At 35.9% G+C, this 21,335-nt stretch overlaps 2 protein-coding genes across 3 annotated transcripts in view; one reads left to right on the top strand and one right to left on the bottom strand.

The window, feature by feature from the left end:
* LOC128558659 (autophagy-related protein 16-1-like) overlaps positions 1-21,335 on the bottom strand; it is a 42,822-nt gene that overhangs the window by 8,915 nt on the left and 12,572 nt on the right. The window contains exons 6-10 of the mRNA XM_053548655.1: positions 20,897-21,002; positions 20,555-20,697; positions 16,204-16,324; positions 15,098-15,271; positions 14,232-14,316 (exon numbers count right to left, since the gene is read on the bottom strand). Of these exons, the coding sequence (XP_053404630.1) occupies positions 14,232-14,316; positions 15,098-15,271; positions 16,204-16,324; positions 20,555-20,697; positions 20,897-21,002 (629 nt within the window). The remainder of the gene's footprint in view (positions 1-14,231; positions 14,317-15,097; positions 15,272-16,203; positions 16,325-20,554; positions 20,698-20,896; positions 21,003-21,335) is intronic.
* LOC123552767 (uncharacterized) lies at positions 9-8,104 on the top strand. 2 transcript variants are annotated; one of them, XM_053548657.1, is made up of 2 exons: positions 9-990; positions 4,431-8,104. In XM_053548657.1, the coding sequence occupies exons 1-2, from the start codon at positions 885-887 to the stop codon at positions 4,973-4,975; spliced, it is 651 nt and encodes a 216-aa protein (XP_053404632.1). In that variant the 5' UTR covers positions 9-884; the 3' UTR covers positions 4,976-8,104. The 2 variants fall into 2 exon arrangements, with proteins under 2 accessions (XP_053404632.1, XP_053404631.1); XM_053548656.1 differs by having other exon boundaries at positions 3,406-8,104.

Genomic DNA, 21,335 nt, shown 5'->3' with positions numbered 1-21,335 from the left:
CTGAAAATACACAACAAACAATGAAATGAACTTTATTAAGATCTTCTAACTCCAACCAATTATAAAGGTACATCTAATGACACCGTTACGCTTTCATACGAATGTTAGTCTTATTTCATTTTGAATGCACAATGATTTTATAATTCAATGGCAAAAACAGCCTGAAAGAGAACTTTCTTGTTAACTGGGTTAACTAATTTTATTGCAAACAGTCACAACAACATGTATATGCAACATAAATGTAATAAGAAAGCCAAACAATAGCACACTTGACTATTTGAAACCACAAAATACCAAAAGCTTATGAAGAGTTTGAAAGCATTCAGTTCCTGACAGACATGTTTACATGCCAAACTTTCATCAAGATCTGTAAGTGAAAAGGGGGCATAATATTTGAACAAGAGGACCATGATGGTCCTGAATCGCGTTTATTTAGGCAAGAATTAATTTTGGTTTTTGTCATGATGACAACAATAATAGACGCTTATGTCATTCGTAAGCAAATTAGCCTTAGATCAAGGGAAGTAACAAAGTATAATTGATGTGTATTTGGAATCTTTCGGTTTTAACCGCACAGTTTTTTGTCGGTGACGTCACATCACTATTCGGAGTCATTCGGGCAGTTCACATGTTTCGATCAGCTGGTGTAATAGACACGAAATTATAATTAGTTTATCTTATTTCATCCGATAAAGTTACAATGCCTGGCCGGGGAAGAGGCGTTCGTAGGAAAGCAAGGAACCCTACAACTGCCAAGACAGTTTTTTGTCGGTGACGTCACATCACTATTCGGAGTCATTCGGGCAGTTCACATGTTTCGATCAGCTGGTGTAATAGACACGAAATTATAATTAGTTTATCTTATTTCATCCGATAAAGTTACAATGCCTGGCCGTGGGAGAGGCGTTCGTAGGAAAGCAAGGAACCCTACAACTGCCAAGAGGCAATGTATTGATCTGCCAGAAGCGCCGGAATCTGATGAAAATACAGGTAACGTTGTTGCTGAAAATGTCAATGTGGCTTCCCGAAGCCAACAGTCTGTAACTGATTTTGACGAAATAATTCGGGCGTCAAATTTATTAAATGAAAGTGAAGGGTGTGGTGTAGCTGATAAGCAGCAGCAGCAGGTTAATGTTCATAATTTGCCTAGCGCACGATGTAGTGAAGATGATATATCGGCCCACGTGCCGTGTTTGTTGAAGCAACAAATTTGCAAGGGTGATTATATCAATATTGCATTGCTGTTAAAGGGTAATATTGAGCTGCATGAAATTTGTACTGGTGCCTCATTGCATTTGGCTGAAGGGGGCAAACTTGAGTCTAGGCCAAAGGCAAACAAAGAAGTTATTCCCTCTATAGATAAATGGACTGATGCATTTTTGATTTTTATGTCCATCTACTTAACAGCTCATGCTGATGAAACTGCTGGTCTATTACATTATATGTTCAATATTAGGGAAGCAGCTGCTAAATATGGCGGTCTGGCTTGGCGAAGTTATGATGAACAGTTTAGGATGCGCCAAGCTACGACCAAGTCAAACTGGTCTCATATAAATCAAGATTTATGGTGGCGTTGTACTTTAGAGAGGCAACACATGGCAAGTAATAATGTGTCTGGACAATTGCTTTGCAATTATTTCAATGCAGGTTCATGTTTCCGTAGGTCCTGCCGGTATAGTCACTTATGTAGAACATGCGGGAGTAGTCGCCATGGTGCTTCTTATTGCCGTGTTTATAAAAATAGTCAGACTGCTCCCTTTGCAAATACACAAACGCTAGGTTCGAACCAAGGATCTTTTCGCAACCAATATAGGCCGTACAATAGATCAAACAGGGGATCCTTTAGAAGAGGATCCTTCAGAGGACAATCCAATAAGTAATCTTGAATTACAGAAAATAGCTAAGTCCCCAATCAACATTTCAGTTTTACATGAGGAACTCGTAAACTATCAATCTGAAGATGCAGTTATACTTCTAAATGGTTTTACTCGTGGTTTTAACATACATTATGAAGGTCCACGTGCAGCAAGAGAATCAAAAAATTTAAGTTCGGTATATGATTATCCGTCTGTTGTTCAAAATAAAATTGAAAAAGAAATTGCAGCTGGTAGAGTTGCGGGCCCTTTCACTGACAGACCGCTTTTAAATTTACAAGTTTCTCCTATAGGTCTGGTGCCTAAGAAAACGCCTGGTGAGTTTAGGCTTATACATCATCTGTCCTATCCTAAATTTGAATCTATTAATGATTTCATTGACCCAGGCTTATGCTCTGTTCAGTATACTAGCTTTGACGAGGCGGTTTTTATGGTACAGGACTTGGGTCCAAGTTGTAAATTGTTTAAGTTAGATATAAAAAATGCATTTAGATTGTTGCCAATCAATATTGAAGATATTGAATTGCTTGGCTTCAAGTATGATGGCAAATACTATGTTGACAAATGCTTGCCATTCGGCTGCTCTATCAGCTGTAGTCTTTTTGAAAAATTTTCAACATTTTTAGAGTTCTGCGTTAAAAAGAAAATGAAGTCTGGAAAACTTGTTCATTATTTAGATGATTTTTTGGGAGGTGATAAATCATATGCATCATGTAAGATGGTCATGAAAATATTTCTTGACTGTGCTAATTCTCTGTGTGTTCCATTAGCGCAAGAAAAAACAGAAGGTCCTTGTGAGGTCATTATATTTCTGGGTTTAGAAATTGATACAGTGCAGATGGTGGTGCGTATTCCTCAAAGTAAAGTGGAAGAAGTCATTAAGAAAATAGAAGATCTAATTGGGAAACAGAAAACTACACTGAGAGAAATGCAATCTTTGATTGGCTCTTTAAATTTTTGTTGTAGGGCTATAGCAGTTGGCAGACCTTTTTGTAGAAGGCTTATTAATTCTATTTGCGGCTTAACAACGCCGCATCATCATCTGCGCATTAGTAAGGGTGTAAGATTAGATCTTGCTATGTGGTTAAACTTTTTCAAAGCTTTCAATGGAATTTCTGTTTTTCATGACAGGTATTGGTTGTCAAATGTTGATATGAATTTGTATACCGATAGCGCTGGTGGTCCCAACCTGGGATTTGGTATTTATTTTCAGGGACAATGGTCATATGCACCTTGGCCTGCTGACTGGCATAGTGCTGGCATAACTAAAGACATAACGGCACTGGAGTTGTTCCCAATATTGGTGTCTTTGCACATTTGGGGTAGTCAGTTTCAAAACAAAAAGGTTAAGTTCAACTGCGATAACATGGCTGTAGTTCATATTATCAATACAATGACATCGAAATCAGATAATGTTATGTGTATTTTAAGGTTATTGACTCTGGCATGTTTGGATAACAATACTTTGATTAGAGCTCAACATGTTGAAGGTTCGAAAAATCTCATTTGTGATGCATTATCCCGCTTACAGCTCAACAGGTTCAGGGACTTAGCTCCAGAAGCAGAACTCGAACCATGTCCGGTCCCAACCCATCTGTGGAATGTCTTCAATCCAGAGCAAAGCAACTGTTGAATGCCAGTTTATCAGCTAACACCTTGGGTACATATAGAACAGCATTAGTCACATTTCAAGACTTTTGTAGTGTATACAAATTGAAGTTACAATGGCCAATAACTCAGAATCAAGTAATATTGTTCATTTCATTCTGTTTTGAAAAAGGGCTTTCTCCAAACACAATATCAACTTATGTAGCAGGTATAACTTATTATAATAAGTTAAATGAAGGGTCAGATTTTGGCGAGGTATTTATCATTAGGAAACTGTTGGAAGGTTGTCGTAGGTCTAGGAAAAGAAGGGACCTTAGAGCCCCTGTCACTTTAAAAATTTTAACCGAAATCTGTTCCTTGTTACCAATAATTTGTTATGATGTTTTCGAGTCCAAGTTGTTCAAGGCTATGTTTGTACTAGCATATTTTGGTATGTTCAGGGTGAGTGAATTAGTGGTGACAAATCAGTTGGAGCTTAATAGACCTGTGCAGTATCAAGATGTTACATTCCAAAGTGATAACACACAACTAACTATAGTGCTGAGAATGTCAAAAACAAATCATTCTAATGCGCCCACAACAATTAGGATTAAATGTGAAAATAATGATAAGTTGTGTCCTGTATGTGCACTTAATGATTATATTGTGGTAAGACCGAAAATTATTGGTCCGTTATTCATACATGCCAATATGAAACCAGTTACCAGATGTCAATTTTCTGGTGTATTATCTAAATGTTTGTGTTCTTCCAGTTTTGCCAGTGAAAAAATTCGATCACATAGTTTTCGAATTGGTAGAGCAACTCAGTTAGCAACAATGGGTATCCCTACAGATGCAATTATGAAGTTAGGTCGTTGGCACTCTGGAGCCTATAGGCGTTACATACGTTTATAGATCGAAATAGGTGTGAGGCAAATGCTTTTATGTTTCGTAAATCTTCTTCTGCAGATATCTGGTTGTGCGGTGATTCAATTGTACATTGGGCCGGTGTCCAGGCAGTGAAGACAGGCAAACCAGATCTGAAACTTGATAAAAAGGTGGGCTGGTATGGTATAAGGGGAATGTCCTGGTCTTCGTTTATTCACAGCCTTCAGCTAAAGATAGCTTTTCAAAAGCCCCCTAGTATTTTTATGATTCATTTGGGTGGCAATGATGTGAGCAAGTTTTCTCTGTGTCGTATTTTCAATTTAATATCCAAAGGTTTGAATTATGTGGCATCAACTTTTCCGGAGTGTGTTATCATTTGGTGTGACATCTTGCCAAGGTTAAATTGGGGTACTGGTCAAATTTATAAAAAAGCAGATGGCAAAAGACGGCGTATTAACAGGTTTGGTCGCCAAAAAGTTCTTGCTTTGCCCAAGGGCGACGTGTTGTCCATAGACATTGACACTGATACCCCCGGATTTTATCGTTTAGATGGGGTGCATTTATCACTGGTGGGGCTTGAATATTTTTTAGACGCTTTAAAAGACAAACTAGTTTCGCGGCTTTGAATTTTGGGGGATAAATTTATTTTGTGAATGTGAAGTTGTAATAAATTTATTGTGGCGGAAAATTCTGGCAGCCGGGGATCATTTTTTGTAAGGTATAAGGAAAAACAGTATTGAATGCATTATTTTTGGTTTGATGTATAATTGAGCAATTATTTTACTGGGTTGTTGGTCCGCTTCGGCGGAATGTTCAATGATCTGGTGAACTTGCTCGATTACATTTCAAAATTTAGTTTTTTTCTGTGAGCACTGGGTTTTGCCCACAAGTTGTTGCTATACTTGGTATCTCCTAGGTGTCTCTTTGGCATTATAATTTTTACATGGATAGGACATTACAGTGCTAAATATAGCTATTGCCATTAAAATTTTTGCTATTGTGCACCGGCTAATTGCTATTGCCTGATTAATTGCTGGGTGCTTGTCACTGCCGAATAATTCTATAGTGTTAGCACAAAATTGGTTTTTGTCGACCGAAATGTTGCTAAATTATTGTCCAAGTATTATGCAAGACAGATACATTGTGTTTTGCTATTGTCTGTGGCATATTGTATGGCCGAAATATTGCTAAATTATTGTCCGGATATTATGCGCGACACATACATTGTGTTTTGCTATTGTATGTGCCATATTGTATGGCCGAAATATTGATAAATTATGTCCGGATATTATGCATGACAGATACATTGTGTTTTGCTATTGTCTGTGCCATATTGTATGGCAAAAATATTGCTAAATTGTTACGAGTACTTTACGCGTATTGTGCGCGGAAGAATGATTAAGTAACAGTTATTAAACGGTGGCATGTGTATTGTACACACCTGGATTTTTGCTATTATTAAAGTATTATCCTTCATTGTGAAAATTTTTAATTTTGCACGACAGAAATATTATTTAGTCTTGCTAATTTATTGTACTGATTTAGTGCATGGCAAAAACATAGCTAATTTCAAGTTTACTTGAGGGTGTCGGCAATTTTTGGTCCTCGGTTGTTAGAATTTTCATTACATTTTCTTGGCCTGGGTCACAGCGTGTGACAAAATTCAGGCTAAAACAATTATTGTCATAAAGATGCGGCCATAAACTATCCAAACTTGTGTTAGGGATTTTATTAATGTCTTGTTATTGATAACAAAGTATTATGCAATATGTTTTTGTGAATCAGTTTCAAATAATTAAAACAGGTTTTGCAAAGAATTCTGGTTTATTGTGTATAATTCAAGTCCTTAAATAATACCGATTATTTTCTGAATAGAAATAACTCGCGTTTATTTAGGCAAGAATTAATTTTGGTTTTTGTCATGATGACAAAATAATAGACGCTTATGTCATTCGTAAGCAAATTAGCCTTAGATCAAGGGAAGTAACAAAGTATAATTGATGTGTATTTGGAATCTTTCGGTTTTAACCGCACAGTTTTTTGTCGGTGACGTCACATCACTATTCGGAGTCATTCGGGCAGTTCACATGTTTCGATCAGCTGGTGTAATAGACACGAAATTACCACCCACCACACCCTTCACATACATATGGATATATATATATATATGTATTATTATGTGATAAACCATAACATGATATATTGACTTTGTTACTTTTACAAAGATACTGCTGTCAGTTATATATTTTCAGGCTGCCAAATTGTGAGGTCTGATGTTGCCTGGTGATGACCCCTACCTTTATGGAACATATTCAGCCGTTCTGGTTGCAGACCTGTTATTCAACCAGGACATGTACCTAATTACAATACTGGGAATTTCAATTTACATTCAGTCGATTTGTGGTCATCAGGAATCTCTAGAATTTGAAAGTCTAGAAATTTAGTTCCATAGGGCGTCATCATAGTACAAAACTTATAGACATCAGAGATATATCATACTCATTATATCGGTTGGCAGCATAAATAAACTTTTCCTTTGTCGAGGCAACAGCAGAGCAATATTTGTATCTATATAAATGAAAAAGGATTTCGGATAGATCGGAGCTATATCGGGCTTGAAATAGCAGTTAGCAGCATAATTAACGTTCATTTGCGGAGGCTGCAACAGAACAATATTCTTATCAAGCAACTACAGACTTCGTATATACCAAAGCGGTATCGGGCTTATTACATTGGTTAGCAGTATAAATAGCAATTTCATTTGCGGAGGCAGCAAAAGAACAATTTTCTGGTCAATCAAATACAGATTTTGTATATACCTAAGCGATATCAGGCTTAATACATCAGTTTGCAGCAATATAAACTTTTAATGTGTGAGGCAGCAATAGGACAATGTGCATATGAACCAAATAACTTAGTATATAACAGAGTTATGTGAGGCTGGATATATCCGTTAACACTGTATAAATTTGGGTAATATCAGTAAACGGATCTTAAGAGGTAGCAACAACAGAACAATTTTCATAGCGGTATTGTAGGCATGAACATTTAGGTGGATTTTAATTCGCCTTTAGTAACGTGTTGAACCTAAGAGTGTGGTTTGAGACAGATGATACATTGGATGTTCGGGCATTCTATAGACAGAAAATGTGTTATGAACAAAAATGAACAACACAATTTTGTTTTAGTATGTTTATTAGGCATAATACATACGGTGTTTCGAGCATTTTAATTCAGTATCAGAATAGACATTTTATTAATATGTGTGTTATTATTTTGTTTTGTTATTCGAGTGCTTAATTATTTCTGTTGAAACTGTTTTATATTGAAACTCCTGAATTATTGAATTTTTAATGTTATCATGCTTGCATGTGCAAGCATTGTTTACAAACAAACAGGTATTAACTACGTGACATTGCTGAAATTGATGAATATTAAGAAGTGTTGTTTTGTAGGGTGTTCTTTAGCAGTGTTATAAATCATATTTTAACCGTAATTTGAAGTAAAGGTACCTGTCGCATCTTAACTGAGGATTCTGACGACTGAGGGTCATTTGTGCTTGTACACTTAGTCGACATTTGCTTTCATGGCCTATAATATTAGGTGGGATATTCATGGAAGTGGATGTTTGTATTAACTTGATTTCGTTAGGTAATAATCTAGCAATACTTTGCTGGGTTGTTGGTCCGCTTCGGCGGAATGTTCAATGATCTGGTGAACTTGCTAGATTACATAAAATTCTGGCAGCCGGGGATCATTTTTTGTAAGGTATAAGGAAAAACAGTATTGAATGCATTATTTTTGGTTTGATGTATAATTGAGCAATTATTTTACTGGGTTGTTGGTCCGCTTCGGCGGAATGTTCAATGATCTGGTGAACTTGCTCGATTACATTTCAAAATTTAGTTTTTTCTGTGAGCACTGGGTTTTGCCCACAAGTTGTTGCTATACTTGGTATCTCCTAGGTGTCTCTTTGGCATTATAATTTTTACATGGATAGGACATTACAGTGCTAAATATAGCTATTGCCATTAAAATTTTTGCTATTGTGCACCGGCTAATTGCTATTGCCTGATTAATTGCTGGGTGCTTGTCACTGCCAAATAATTCTATAGTGTTAGCACAAAATTGGTTTTTGTCGACCGAAATGTTGCTAAATTATTGTCCAAGTATTATGCAAGACAGATACATTGTGTTTTGCTATTGTCTGTGGCATATTGTATGGCCGAAATATTGCTAAATTATTGTCCGGATATTATGCGCGACACATACATTGTGTTTTGCTATTGTATGTGCCATATTGTATGGCCGAAATATTGATAAATTATTGTCCGGATATTATGCATGACAGATACATTGTGTTTTGCTATTGTCTGTGCCATATTGTATGGCAAAAATATTGCTAAATTGTTACGAGTACTTTACGCGTATTGTGCGCGGAAGAATGATTAAGTAACAGTTATTAAACGGTGGCATGTGTATTGTACACACCTGGATTTTTGCTATTATTAAAGTATTATCCTTCATTGTGAAAATTTTTAATTTTGCACGACAGAAATATTATTTAGTCTTGCTAATTTATTGTACTGATTTAGTGCATGGCAAAAACATAGCTAATTTCAAGTTTACTTGAGGGTGTCGGCAATTTTTGGTCCTCGGTTGTTAGAATTTTCATTACATTTTCTTGGCCTGGGTCACAGCGTGTGACAAAAATTCAGGCTAAAACAATTATTGTCATAAAGATGCGGCCATAAACTATCCAAACTTGTGTTAGGGATTTTATTAATGTCTTGTTATTGATAACAAAGTATTATGCAATATGTTTTTGTGAATCAGTTTCAAATAATTAAAACAGGTTTTTCAAAGAATTCTGGTTTATTGTGTATAATTCAAGTCCTTAAATAAATGTAATAAGAAAGCCAAACAATAGCACACTTGACTATTTGAAACCACAAAATACCAAAAGCTTATGAAGAGTTTGAAAGCATTCAGTTCCTGACAGACATGTTTACATGCCAAACTTTCATCAAGATCTGTAAGTGAAAAGGGGGCATAATATTTGAACAAGAGGACCATGATGGTCCTGAATCGCTCACCTGTCCCCACATGACCCAGTTTTAAACTGAGTATGATGTCGTTGTTTTCTATTATTTGACATTGTGACCTAGTTTTTGAGCTCATGTGACCCAGTGTTGAATCTGATCTAGATATCATCAAGATAAAAATTCTAACCAATTTTCATGAAGATCCACTGAAAAATATGGCCTCTAGAGAGGTCACAAGATTTTTTATTATTTGACCTACTGACCTAGTTATTGAAGGCACGTGACCCAGTTTCGAAACTGACCTAGATATCATCAAGGTGAACATTCTGACCAATTTTCATGAAGATCCATTCAAAAGTATGGCCTCAAGAGAGGTCACAAGGTTTTTCTATTTTTAGACCTACTGACCTAGTTTTTGACCGCAGCTGACCCAGTTTCAAACCTGTCCTAGATATGATCAAGATGAACATTCAGACCAATTTTCATATAGTTCCCATGAAAAATATGGCCTCTAGAGAGGTCACAAGGCTTTTTTGTTATTTAACCTACTGACCTAGTTATTAAAAACACGTGACCAAGTTTCGAACAAGACCTAGATATCATCAAGGTGAACATTCTGACTTACTTTCATGAAGATCCATTGAAAAGTATGGCCTCTAGAGAGGTCACAAGGTTTTTCTATTTTTAGACCTACTGACCTAGTTTTTGACCGCAGTTGAACAAGTTTCGAACTTGACCTAGATATCATCAAGATAAAAATTCTGACCAATTTTCATACAGATCCCATGAAAAATATGGCCTCTAGAGAAGTCACAAGGTTTTTTTGTTATTTGACCTACTGACCTAGTTATTGATGGCATGTGACCCAGTTTCGAACTTGACCTAGATATCATCAAGATGAACATTCTGACCAATTTTCATGAAGATCCATTCACAAGTATGGCCTCTAGAGAGGTCACAAGGTTTTTCTATTTTTAGACCTACTGACCTAGTTTTTGACCGCAGTTGACCCAGTTTCGAACTTGACCTAGATATCATCAAGATGAACATTCTGACCAACTTTCATACAGATCCCATGAAAAATATGGCCTCTAGAGAGGTCACAAGGTTTTCCTATTATTTGACCTACTGACCTTCTTTTTGATCGCAGTTGACCCAGTTTCGAACTTGACCTAGATATCATCAAGATGAACATTCTGGCCAACTTTCATACAGATCCCATGAAAAATATGGCCTCTAGAGAGGTCACAAGGTTTTTTCATTATTTGACCTACTGACCTAGTTTTTGATGGCACGTGACCCAGTTTCGAACTTGACCTAGATATCATCAAGATGAACATTCTGACCAACTTTCATACAGATCTCATGAAAAATATGGCCTCTAGAGAGGTCACAAGGTTTTTTTATTATCTGACCTACTGACCTAGTTTTTGATCGCAGTTGACCCAGTTTCAAACTTGACCTAGATATCATCAAGATAAACATTCTGACTAACATTCATAAAGATCCCGTGTAAAATGTGACCTCTAGAGTGGTCACAAGCAAAAGTTTACGCACGCACGGACGGACGACGGACGCTGCGTGATCACAAAAGCTCACATTGTCACTTTGTGACATGTGAGCTAAAAACAGTCAGGGTTATGAAGTCTGGTCTGTATAGTCATCTAACAATGCCAAAGGTGTGTGTAGAGTTTGGTAAAATTTGGTCACACATGCTTACATGCAAAACTTGAAAGACATTTCTGTGTAGTGGAATAGTTTTAACAAAAAAAGACTATAAATACAGTACAATCGCGATCCTACGAAAATGCAAGGGACCAGCCATTTGTTTGTAATATCGCATTTTCGTTCGAGCGTAGCATAGGAAATTTCGCTATACACCACCTTTTTATCCACACGTCGTAACCCATAGAATTTAAACATGTGATTTCCGTGCCAGAGTACATGTATACCAATTTTATATGTACATCTGGGTTTACTACAAATCTTTGTCGAATCTGAACTCAGACGGTATATCTAGAATGTAAAACGGGTTGTTGTTTTTTCTTCACTTTTTATTCACTGTACATAAAAATATACAGGGCACATTGTTGCACGAGAATAAAAATCGCAATTGCATATTCCGATACCATCAGCTACCCTTAATTGAATAGTTTGGAATAATAAAACGACAATATGCAGACGACTAGGACTTAAATATTTTTATTTTCTTTATGCAGTGATTCTTTGAGCGTATAGGTATCGGTTCAAATGTGACTGGTATGTCATCCGATCTGAACAGTTATAGCAGAAATAATTAACCACTAACTTATGTCATAATGTACAGCGTATGTGTTTCGAATTTAATTACTAAATTTTCACACTTTAATTACTGTTTACGCCGAGCTAAATGATAGTGACACTTTCCACTATAATGCATTTCACGCCGTTATGGAAGGTGTGAAAACTTAGACAATACAGGTATTCGTAAAATTGCAACTAAAACAATTTGAAAACAGGCTATAAGGACATAGCAATACATTCGTAGGAGCGCATTTTTCGTAAAATTGCATTTTCGTAAAACCGCGACTTTGTAACATAGAAATAAAAAGGAAAGCAGCCGGGACCACAACACCTTTTCGTAATATACCAGTATTTCGTTAAATTGCGATTCGTAGCATCGCGAATGTACTGTATGTAACTTGTAAGGTAAACATGACATCAAAGAAAAGTTTTGACTTGCAATTTCTGAGAAACATGCTTACATGTAAAAATTTAACAAAATTTATTTAAAGTTAGGAAGGATGCACTTTTGGCAAAACAGAAGCTAGAATTATGTCACTTGTCCTGTGAGGTCATCTCATGATGCTGAAAATATGTGTAAAATTTGAAAGCATTTATCCACAGTTTCTTTGGGAAACCAGCACCCATCTAAAACTTTTATGACATGACACCGAACGGATGAAAGGGTGACAACAAAACAAGGTACAGCTAACAAGAGGGCTCTGAATGCATTGTATATCTCACCTGATCCAAGTCTTACCCCAGATGACCTAGTATTTAATTTGGCTGACATTTCATTGAGACAAACATTTTGACCATGTTTTTGTAAATCAGGAAGATCATTAACCAAGTTTTTCAATGAGCTAGAGACAGTTTTTGGCCTCAAGTACTGGTACTAGATTTCATACAAACAAAACACTTTGACAAAGATTAATGGTGATAAAGTTGAAAAAGTGACCTGTAAAATGTTAACAAAGTTTGTCTATAATTTGACTTAATTACCTAGGTTTTTCTTTAGTGATGCTGTTACAAATTAATCCTAGATTTTAAACAGACAAAACATTCCTACCCAGTCTCATGAAGATCAGGTTGAAAATTCTGCCTCCAGAGCATTAACAATGTCTATGATTTGACCTAGTGACTAGTTCTTGACCTAGATAATCCAGTATTGAACTTTTTTTGAGGGTAATATTCTTACCAACTTTCATTAAGACTGTGCTAAAATTGTGACCTCAACAGTGTTAATAGTAAAAATTTTATGATGGACAACACACTTTATGCTCAGGTGAACTGTCGCTCGACTATTCGAAAAATTGATTGAAGAATGGGGTCAAAATATTACCATAGATTTTCAGAAAAAAGAAAAAAATGGATTAAACACAAAAATGTTCCTGTACTTGTGAATTTTGATTAGTCTTGCACTAAATGGCAATGTGTGACCATGATGGCAAATATGTTATGTTATATGTCAGGCAAAATATGGACTTGTATGAAAAATTTAACAAATTTCCAAGTCCAAAAAGGGCCATAATTCAGTCAAAATAGTTGACAGAGTTATGTACTCTCGCCTACAGATGGAAATTATATTGATAAACTAGTGTTAAAAGTTTCAAAGCCACAGTTCAAATAGTTTTGACAAAACGCTGACTTGTAAGAAAACCTGAACAAATTTCAAAGTTCAAAAAGGGCCATAATTCAACCAAAATACTTGTCAGAGTTATGTACTCTTGCCTACAGATGGAATTCATGATGATAAACAAGTGTTTAAAGTTTAAAAGCCATATGTCAAATAATGCTGACAAAACGTGGACATATACAAAAACAGAACCAATTTCCAAATCCAAAAAGGGCCATAATTCTGCCAAAATAAATGACAGAGTTATGCACTCTTGTCTACTGATAGAGACTATTATAATGAGTAAGTTATAAAAATTTCAAAGCCATATGTCACACACTTTACACAAAATATGAACTGGTACGAAAAACTTAACCAATATTTCTAAGTCAAAAGGGGCCATAATTCAGCCAAAATCCTTGATGGAGTTATGTACTCTTGCCTATAACTGAACATGGTACTGGTTAATAAGTGTTGAAAGTTTCAAAGCTTTATCTCAAAAGACTTTGTCAAAATGTGGACTGGTACGAAAAACTTAACCAAGATTTCTAAGTCAAAAAGGGGCCATAATTCAGCCAAAATCCTAGATGGAGTTACGTACTCTTGCCTTTAACTGGACATGACGGTAAACAACTGTTGAAAGTTTCAAAGCTTTATCTCAAAAGACTTTGTCAAAATATGAACTGGTACGAAAAACTTAACCAAGATTTCTAAGTCAAAAGGGGCCATAATTCAGTCAAAATGCTTGACAGAGTTATGTACTCTTGCCTAAAACTGGACATGGTGATGGTAAACAAGTGTTGAAAGTTTCAAAGCTTTATCTCAAAAGACTTTGTCAAAAAGTGGGCTGGTACGAAAAACTTAACCAGGGTTGTGACGCCGACTCCGTGGTGAGTAGGGTAGCTCTACTTATTCTTCGAATAGTCGAGCTAAAAATGAAAACAATGAAATGTTACATACCTTAATGTGTAGACAACTTGGTTCATGCGTAGATCTATCACTTTCAATGTGTCCTCTCGTGTACATGCCATCAGTGTTGCTCGGTCTATCAAATCAACAACAAACCTTGCATTAATGACACTAAATATGTAAATCAAATTAAACTATGGCTTTCATGTTAATCCTGCAAAAGTATACAATACCAAAGAAAACTGAAAAAATATCCACTTAATCTGTAGTTTCTACAAAACACTTATGAAGTATGACTGAAGCAACCTATAAAATACAGTTACAATTGGAATGTATTGCAAAACTGAAATCAAAGGAGGAGTTCTCAAAGATTAAAATATTTCATTTTGTACAGTACAGTTACTCTGATAGGTTTAGTGTTTTATGATATAATGCTACCTACATGCTATTCAATTCTGAGACAGTGAGTAAACCTTTTACTAGCCTTGCACTTTGTATTAGCACTCATTTATTTTTCATAAGTAATGTCTAAGGAGGAGATAGAAAGATTTAAAGTTCCATGTGTTTGTATATAAAATACAGAAGGTGTTAAGCATGCAGTTTGAAACTGTTGTTGATACTGAAAATTACTGATATCAGATGTTTCGCCACAAATTATATAAATACGACAGTTTGAATATTACTACAAGCCAGCCTAGGTAGAGAAAAAAGATTATAAATCAAAGGACGTCACGAGTTCAATCCCCAGGAAAGGTAAATTTGTTATCTGTGAAAACTAGACAAAATACATCTCTTGAGAGGAGCAAGTTCTAACTTACATGTAGAGACCAGATCTGTACTCATACAGAATCTTGGAAAACCAAATAAAACAAACATCCAAACAAATATATTACATGTATCAAGTCACTATGTATTACCTGGTGATAAAGCTAATGATGTGATTCGTCCTTGCAATGAAATCTCGTTGATTGTCTGATCTGAACGTGGATCCCAAAATCTTACACGTTTATCGAAATGTCCACTTATTATGCTGCTAGCATGTAACGTAACTAAATCATTACAACTTGATCCAGCAAATATTGTTTTTGAACCTGAAATGAAAAATATTTTTCTGCTGAGTCATAAGTAAAGCCGGCAGTAATTTCACTGTGGTAACTTTTCAGATTTACTGTTAGATTAATTGTTGTGCTGTTAAGTCATACAACAAAGCTGAGGTAATGTAGTGACTTTCCAGTTATAACAGAGAAAGAAGACAACATGCACTTGTCTTGGCATTATTTCAGACACAGGCAGACCCCGGGGTAGAACTAGCAAAGTTATAGTAATGTAGTGACTTTCCACTTATAACAGAGAAAGAAGACATGCACTTGTCTTGGCATTATTTCAGACACAGGCAGACCCCTGGGTAGAACTAGCAAAGTTATAGTAATGTAGTGACTTTCCAGTTATAAGAGAAAGAAGACAACATGCACTTGTCTTGGCATTATTTCAGACACAGGCAGACCCCAGGGTAGAACTAGCAAAGTTATAGTAATGTAGTGACTTTCCAGTTATAACGGAGAAAGAAAACAACATGCACTTGTCTTGGCATTATTCGAGACACAGGCCGCCTCGGGGTAGAACTAGCAAAGTTAGCAACCATAACCACTCAACCACAGATGCTCCTCTACACTGTTGGATAAAGACACTTTTGGAGAGTATAATTATGTATTTCTTGCACCTGCTGGCATGTGAGCAAAACATCAACCTTCTACAAGTAAACTGTATAGTCTTCACATCTAGGAGAATCTGACTGGGATGAGTCAAGGTTAAAAGAAGCCTTCAACATGAAAGTTTAAGAATTAGCAATTCATCAACAATTCAAATAATTTTGTATTAGTTTAACAAAAATGACCATACATTAAACAGACCCTAGACAAAATCTAAAAATACTTTTGACTTAAAATCATGAAAAACTGAAGTTTGTACACTTTTAAATCTGTGTACATGTAACCTTAAATATAAATTTCAATGTGTAACTTACACGCTCTTGTATGAAGGTCCCAGATCTTTAATGTTCTGTCATGACTTCCTGTTACTACCTTAGTAGAATCACCAAGAAATTTGGCGGTCAAGACCTTCCCACTGTGACCTGTTAACGTGTGCTGAAATATACACAAACTTAAAGATAGGCAGTAATTTACTTCAAATCATTCAAATTTAAAATTAAATTTAAATGTGTATTTCTCATTTTTTCCAATTTTCTTTGTATTCTTGTAAAACAAATAATAATCAAATTTACTTTACTTGATTAACTGCTATTACTTCCATGAGTTTTTAAATTGAGTCTTCACTCCTGAGAATCTCTTTTAAGTCAAACTTTGTTCACTCAAACTTGATTGGAGCGGAAAAATTGTTCGAGTTATCAGTAATTCCAGTCATCGAACAACATTATTATTATGTAACGTTATACATGGGTTTTGCCAGGACCTGACAATGAGTTCAAGCGGAGGGCAGTGTTTGAATTATCAGAGTTTGAGTGAACACAGTTTAACTGTATACCTAAAAATCTGCTATAACCATTTTTTTTTCACATTAAAGGCTAGAATTCCCTGTATATGAGATGGGCGAAAATTTTCCCAATAACAGAATTTCTTTAAACTTTGGATATTGAAGGACAATCATCTAAGAAACAAAAAAATGCAATAAAAATCATAGGTCACCGGATTCGAAAAAGAGTTATCTGCCCTTGAAAACGTCATTTTTGGGGGAAATGCCGTTTTCAAGGGCAGATAACTCTTTTTTGATACCGGTGACCTATGATTTTTATTGCATTTTTTTGTTTCTTAGATGATTGTCCTTCAATATCCAAAGTTTGAAGAAATTCTGTTATTGGGAAAATTTTCGCACCAAATTCTAGCATACGTCCTTAAGAAAGTAGATGAAACTGAACATATGAAAACTTCTTTTCATCTGGAAATTTGTTATAACTGTGCATATTGTAAGTTAAATGTGAAATTATGCCGAAGTTTCATGTAAGTACATTTTGTAGCCTAGTTATGAAAAAGTTTAATAAATGCAAAAATATCTTTTATTTACAACAACTTTTACAAAATGAAACTAGAGCTATCACTAAAGGTGATGAATGTACCCCCCGCATGCACTGACACAGTACATTGCAATTTGACGCACACAAGATTGCATAATTATGTGAACTGTATGTATATAGACTGTATGTATACAGTATAGTAACAAAAAACAAAGTCCCATAACTATGCAAAATATTTATCTAAAAGAACGTAACATGCACCATACACAACTAGGGTTGGTACTGATCACTTGTGTGAAGTTTGATTAAATTGTGTGCAAGGGTTCGGAAGATTAGGCGCGCACAAGATTGCATATGCAGACTGTATATACATAGTATAATGTTAACAAGAAACAAAGTCCCATAACTCTGCAATTTTTGTCGTTGAAAGAACCTAACATGCCCCATGCACAACTACTGTTGTTACTGATCACTTGTGTGAAGTTTCATTAAATTGTGTCAAGGGGATGAGGAGAGATGGTGCGCACAAGATTGTGTCTATGTATATAGTATAGTTACAATCAAGAGCCGTCTCCATAGGATGACACGCCCATCAATGCACTATCATGAAATATGACCTTTAACGTCTAAGTGTGACCTTGACCTTTGAGCTACGGACCTGGGTCTTGCGCGCGACACGTCGTCTTACTGTGGTACACATTCATGCCAAGTTATTTGAAAATCCATCCATGGATGACAAAGATATGGACCGGACACGAATGCACTATCATGAAAAATGACCTTTAACGTCTAAGTGTGACCTTGACCTTTGAGCTATGGACCTGGGACTTGCGCGCAACACGTCGTCTTACTGTGGTACACATTCATGCCAAGTTATTTGAAAATCCATCCATGGATGACAAAGATATGGACCGGACACGAATGCACTATCATGAAAAATGACCTTTAACATCTAAGTGTGACCTTGACCTTTGAGCTACGGACCTGGGTCTTGCGCGCGACACGTCGTCTTACTGTGGTTCACATTCATGCCAAGTTATTTGAAAATCCATCCAACGATGACAAAGATATGGACCAGACACGAAAATTGCGACAGACTGACAGACCGACAGACAGACGGTTCAAAAACTATATGCCTCCCTTCGGGGGAATAAAAACAAAGTCCCGTAACTCTGCAAATTTTTTTTCTGAAAGAACCTAACATGCCCAATGCACAACAACTGTTGTTACTGATCACTTGTGTGAAGTTTCATTAAATTGTGTCATGGGGATGAGGAGAGATGGTGCGCACAAGATTGTGTCTATGTATATAGTATAGTAACAAAAAACAAAGTCCCATAACTCTGCAATTTTTTTTTCTGAAAGAACCTAACATGTCCCATGCACAAATACGGTTGTTACTGATCATTTGTAAAAAGTTTCATTAAATTGTGTCAAGGGGATGAGGAGAGATGGTGCGCACAAGATTGTGTCTACGGACGGACAGACAGACAGACAGACGGACAGACAGACAACCTGAAACCAGTATACCCCCCCTTACAACTTTGTTGTCGGGGGGTACAAATATGTACGTAACTGCAATTGCAAAATCACCATTAAATGAACACATCATGATTATAATTTAACTTTGGTAAAATCACCCTCAGCATTGAAAAAAACATTTTGTTCTGAATTTCATAGAAATAAAGATCAAATTTTGTTCACTCATATTCATAGAAAAAAGATCATGTAACAAGAGCTGTCACAGAAGACAGCGCGCTCGACTATTTAGATGCTGGATAGTGAAACTGTGCACATCAGATGTGCAGATTCTGAGGAAACTAGAGCTGTCACTGGAGTGTTTAATGACTCCAATTGTGGATGAAGATATTGCACAAAAGCCCGAGTCTATGCCAAAAATATCAACTTAAAGTAATAAGAGAGGGAAAGATAAAATGCATCAAAACACTATATAAGAATATCCTAAGCAAAAAGGGGCATAATTCATTAAATACTGGTGCCAGAGTTATGCACCTTGTGTCATATGGTGTGGGTGATGATGCTGAACAACTATTTTAAGTTTGAATCAAATCCATTCAGTAATAACAGAGACTGAGTAAAAGTGCATCAAAACTTTAACCTAAAATTCTAAGTAAAAAGGGGGAATAATTAATGAAAAATTGGTACCACAGTTATGCACCTTGCACCATATGGTGTGGGTGTTGATGCTGAACAACTATTTTAAGTTTGAATCAAATCAATTCAGTAATAACAGGGACAAAGTGAAAGTGCATTAAAACTTTAACCCAAAATTCTAAGTAAAAAGGGGAAATAATTCATGAAAAATTGGTCCAAGAGTTATGTACCTTGTGTCATATGATAAGGGTAATGATGTTGAACAATTGTTTAAGTTTGAATCAGATCCATTCAGTAATAATAAAGATAGAGTGAAAGTGCATAAAAATTTAACCTAAAATTCTAGGTAAAAAGGGAAATAATTCATGAAAAATGGTGCCAGAGTTATGCATCTTGTGTCATATGATGTGGGTGATGGTGCTGAACAACTATTATAAGTTTGAATCAAATCCATTCAGTAATAACAGAGGTAGAGCGAAAGTGCACCAAAACTTTAACCTGAAATTCTAAGTAAAAAGGGGAAATAATTCATGAAAGATTGGTCCCAGAGTTATGCACCTTGTGTCATATGATAAGGGTAATGATATTGAACAAATGTTTAAGTTTGAATCAGATCCATTCAGTAATAACAGAGATCGAGTGAAAGTGCATCAAAACTTTAACCCGAAAATCTAAGTGAAAAGGGGGGATAATTCATGAAATATTGGTGCCAGAGTTGGCCCTTATGTCAGATGATGTGGATGATGATGAGGAATAAGTATTTCAAGTTTGAATCAAATCCATCAAGTAATTACAGAGATAAGTTGAAAAAAGAGAAAGTGCACCAAAACTTTAACCAAGGTGGGGATGCGGAAAGACGCCGACGCCGGGGTGAGTAGGATAGCTCTCCTTATACTTCGTATAGTCGAGCTAAAAATAACAATACTGTAAATATTACAAAGGACAAATTGTGAGGAACCCCTTCTGCAACTCATACATGGCTTAATGTGATGACATCAATTACTTGTTAATTGCTCTGTATTTAGTGTATAATTACAGTACAATTATATACTCTGAGACCATCGTCTTTAGGAATTCAGAAATCTTAGGACTTTATTAAACTGAATTAAAGAAGGAAATTTTTGGCAGTCAGACATTTGTTTGGTTTCATAAAAAAATCCCATTTCATCAGAATTTGTTTTTCTCAAGATTGTACAGTATTTATTGTTTCAATACATATAAACCAACTCACCCTCAATCTCTGATCAGACAAAGACCACAGTCTACTGGCATAGTCATTTGATGCTCCAAGTACAAATTCTTCATCCAAGTCAAACTCAAGGGCAGTAATACCAGCATTACTTCCCAGTAATGTCCCTTTACATGTACACTGACCTGGAAACATAAACTACCAGCGTAACTAACCTGGAAACATAAAAATACCTTAGTTAATTTAGAAACTTTTTTTGATTTCTCAACAAAGCAAAAGGCTAATTGACTATCAAATCCTACAATAAAAGTGAAACAAATGTCAACTTAACAAACATCATTTAAACAAGATTTTTTCCCATATAAACTAGATTTCAAAACTGACCTCCATTATAATCCCAGAGTTTGATTTTTCTGTCTGATCCCCCAGTTGCAAACAAACTTCCTGTGGGGCTCCATAATACAGCATTTACCTCCCCTTCATGGGCATCCTGCAAAACAGATACCATGGCAACTCTTACTCAGCACAAACAGTAGGGCAGTTACTGTTGCTTACAGGAATATTTTGCATCAGTTAACAAGTCTGTATTTATATTGTTTTATGTGTTTTTTTTTCCCTATGGTTATGCTGCCCTGTGTAACTAAAGCTGTTTCTAGCCTTTGCAAATACATAGTAGGCCCCGCGAGTATGTGCCTTACATGAGGAAAATAAGAATATACCAAGCAATTATATGACAACTTAACAAGAGCTGTTGGAGGACAGCAATGCTTGACTATTCGAAAGTCTTGCCATTAAACAAAGTTAAATGAATAAATACGGAAAT

This window comes from Mercenaria mercenaria, chromosome 7 (assembly GCF_021730395.1).
Source record: "Mercenaria mercenaria strain notata chromosome 7, MADL_Memer_1, whole genome shotgun sequence".
Taxonomy (NCBI): Eukaryota; Metazoa; Mollusca; class Bivalvia; order Venerida; family Veneridae; genus Mercenaria; species Mercenaria mercenaria.
This window is presented reverse-complemented; position numbering and strand designations above follow the sequence as displayed.

Bases quoted from the DNA above. Each gene is read 5' to 3' on its own strand.
- LOC123552767 (XM_053548656.1), top strand. From the start codon at position 885: ATGCCTGGCCGTGGGAGAGGCGTTCGTAGGAAAGCAAGGAACCCTACA. The intron at 991-3,405 runs GTAACGTTGTTG...TCCCGCTTACAG, and splicing joins GGAATCTGATGAAAATACAG to CTCAACAGGTTCAGGGACTT.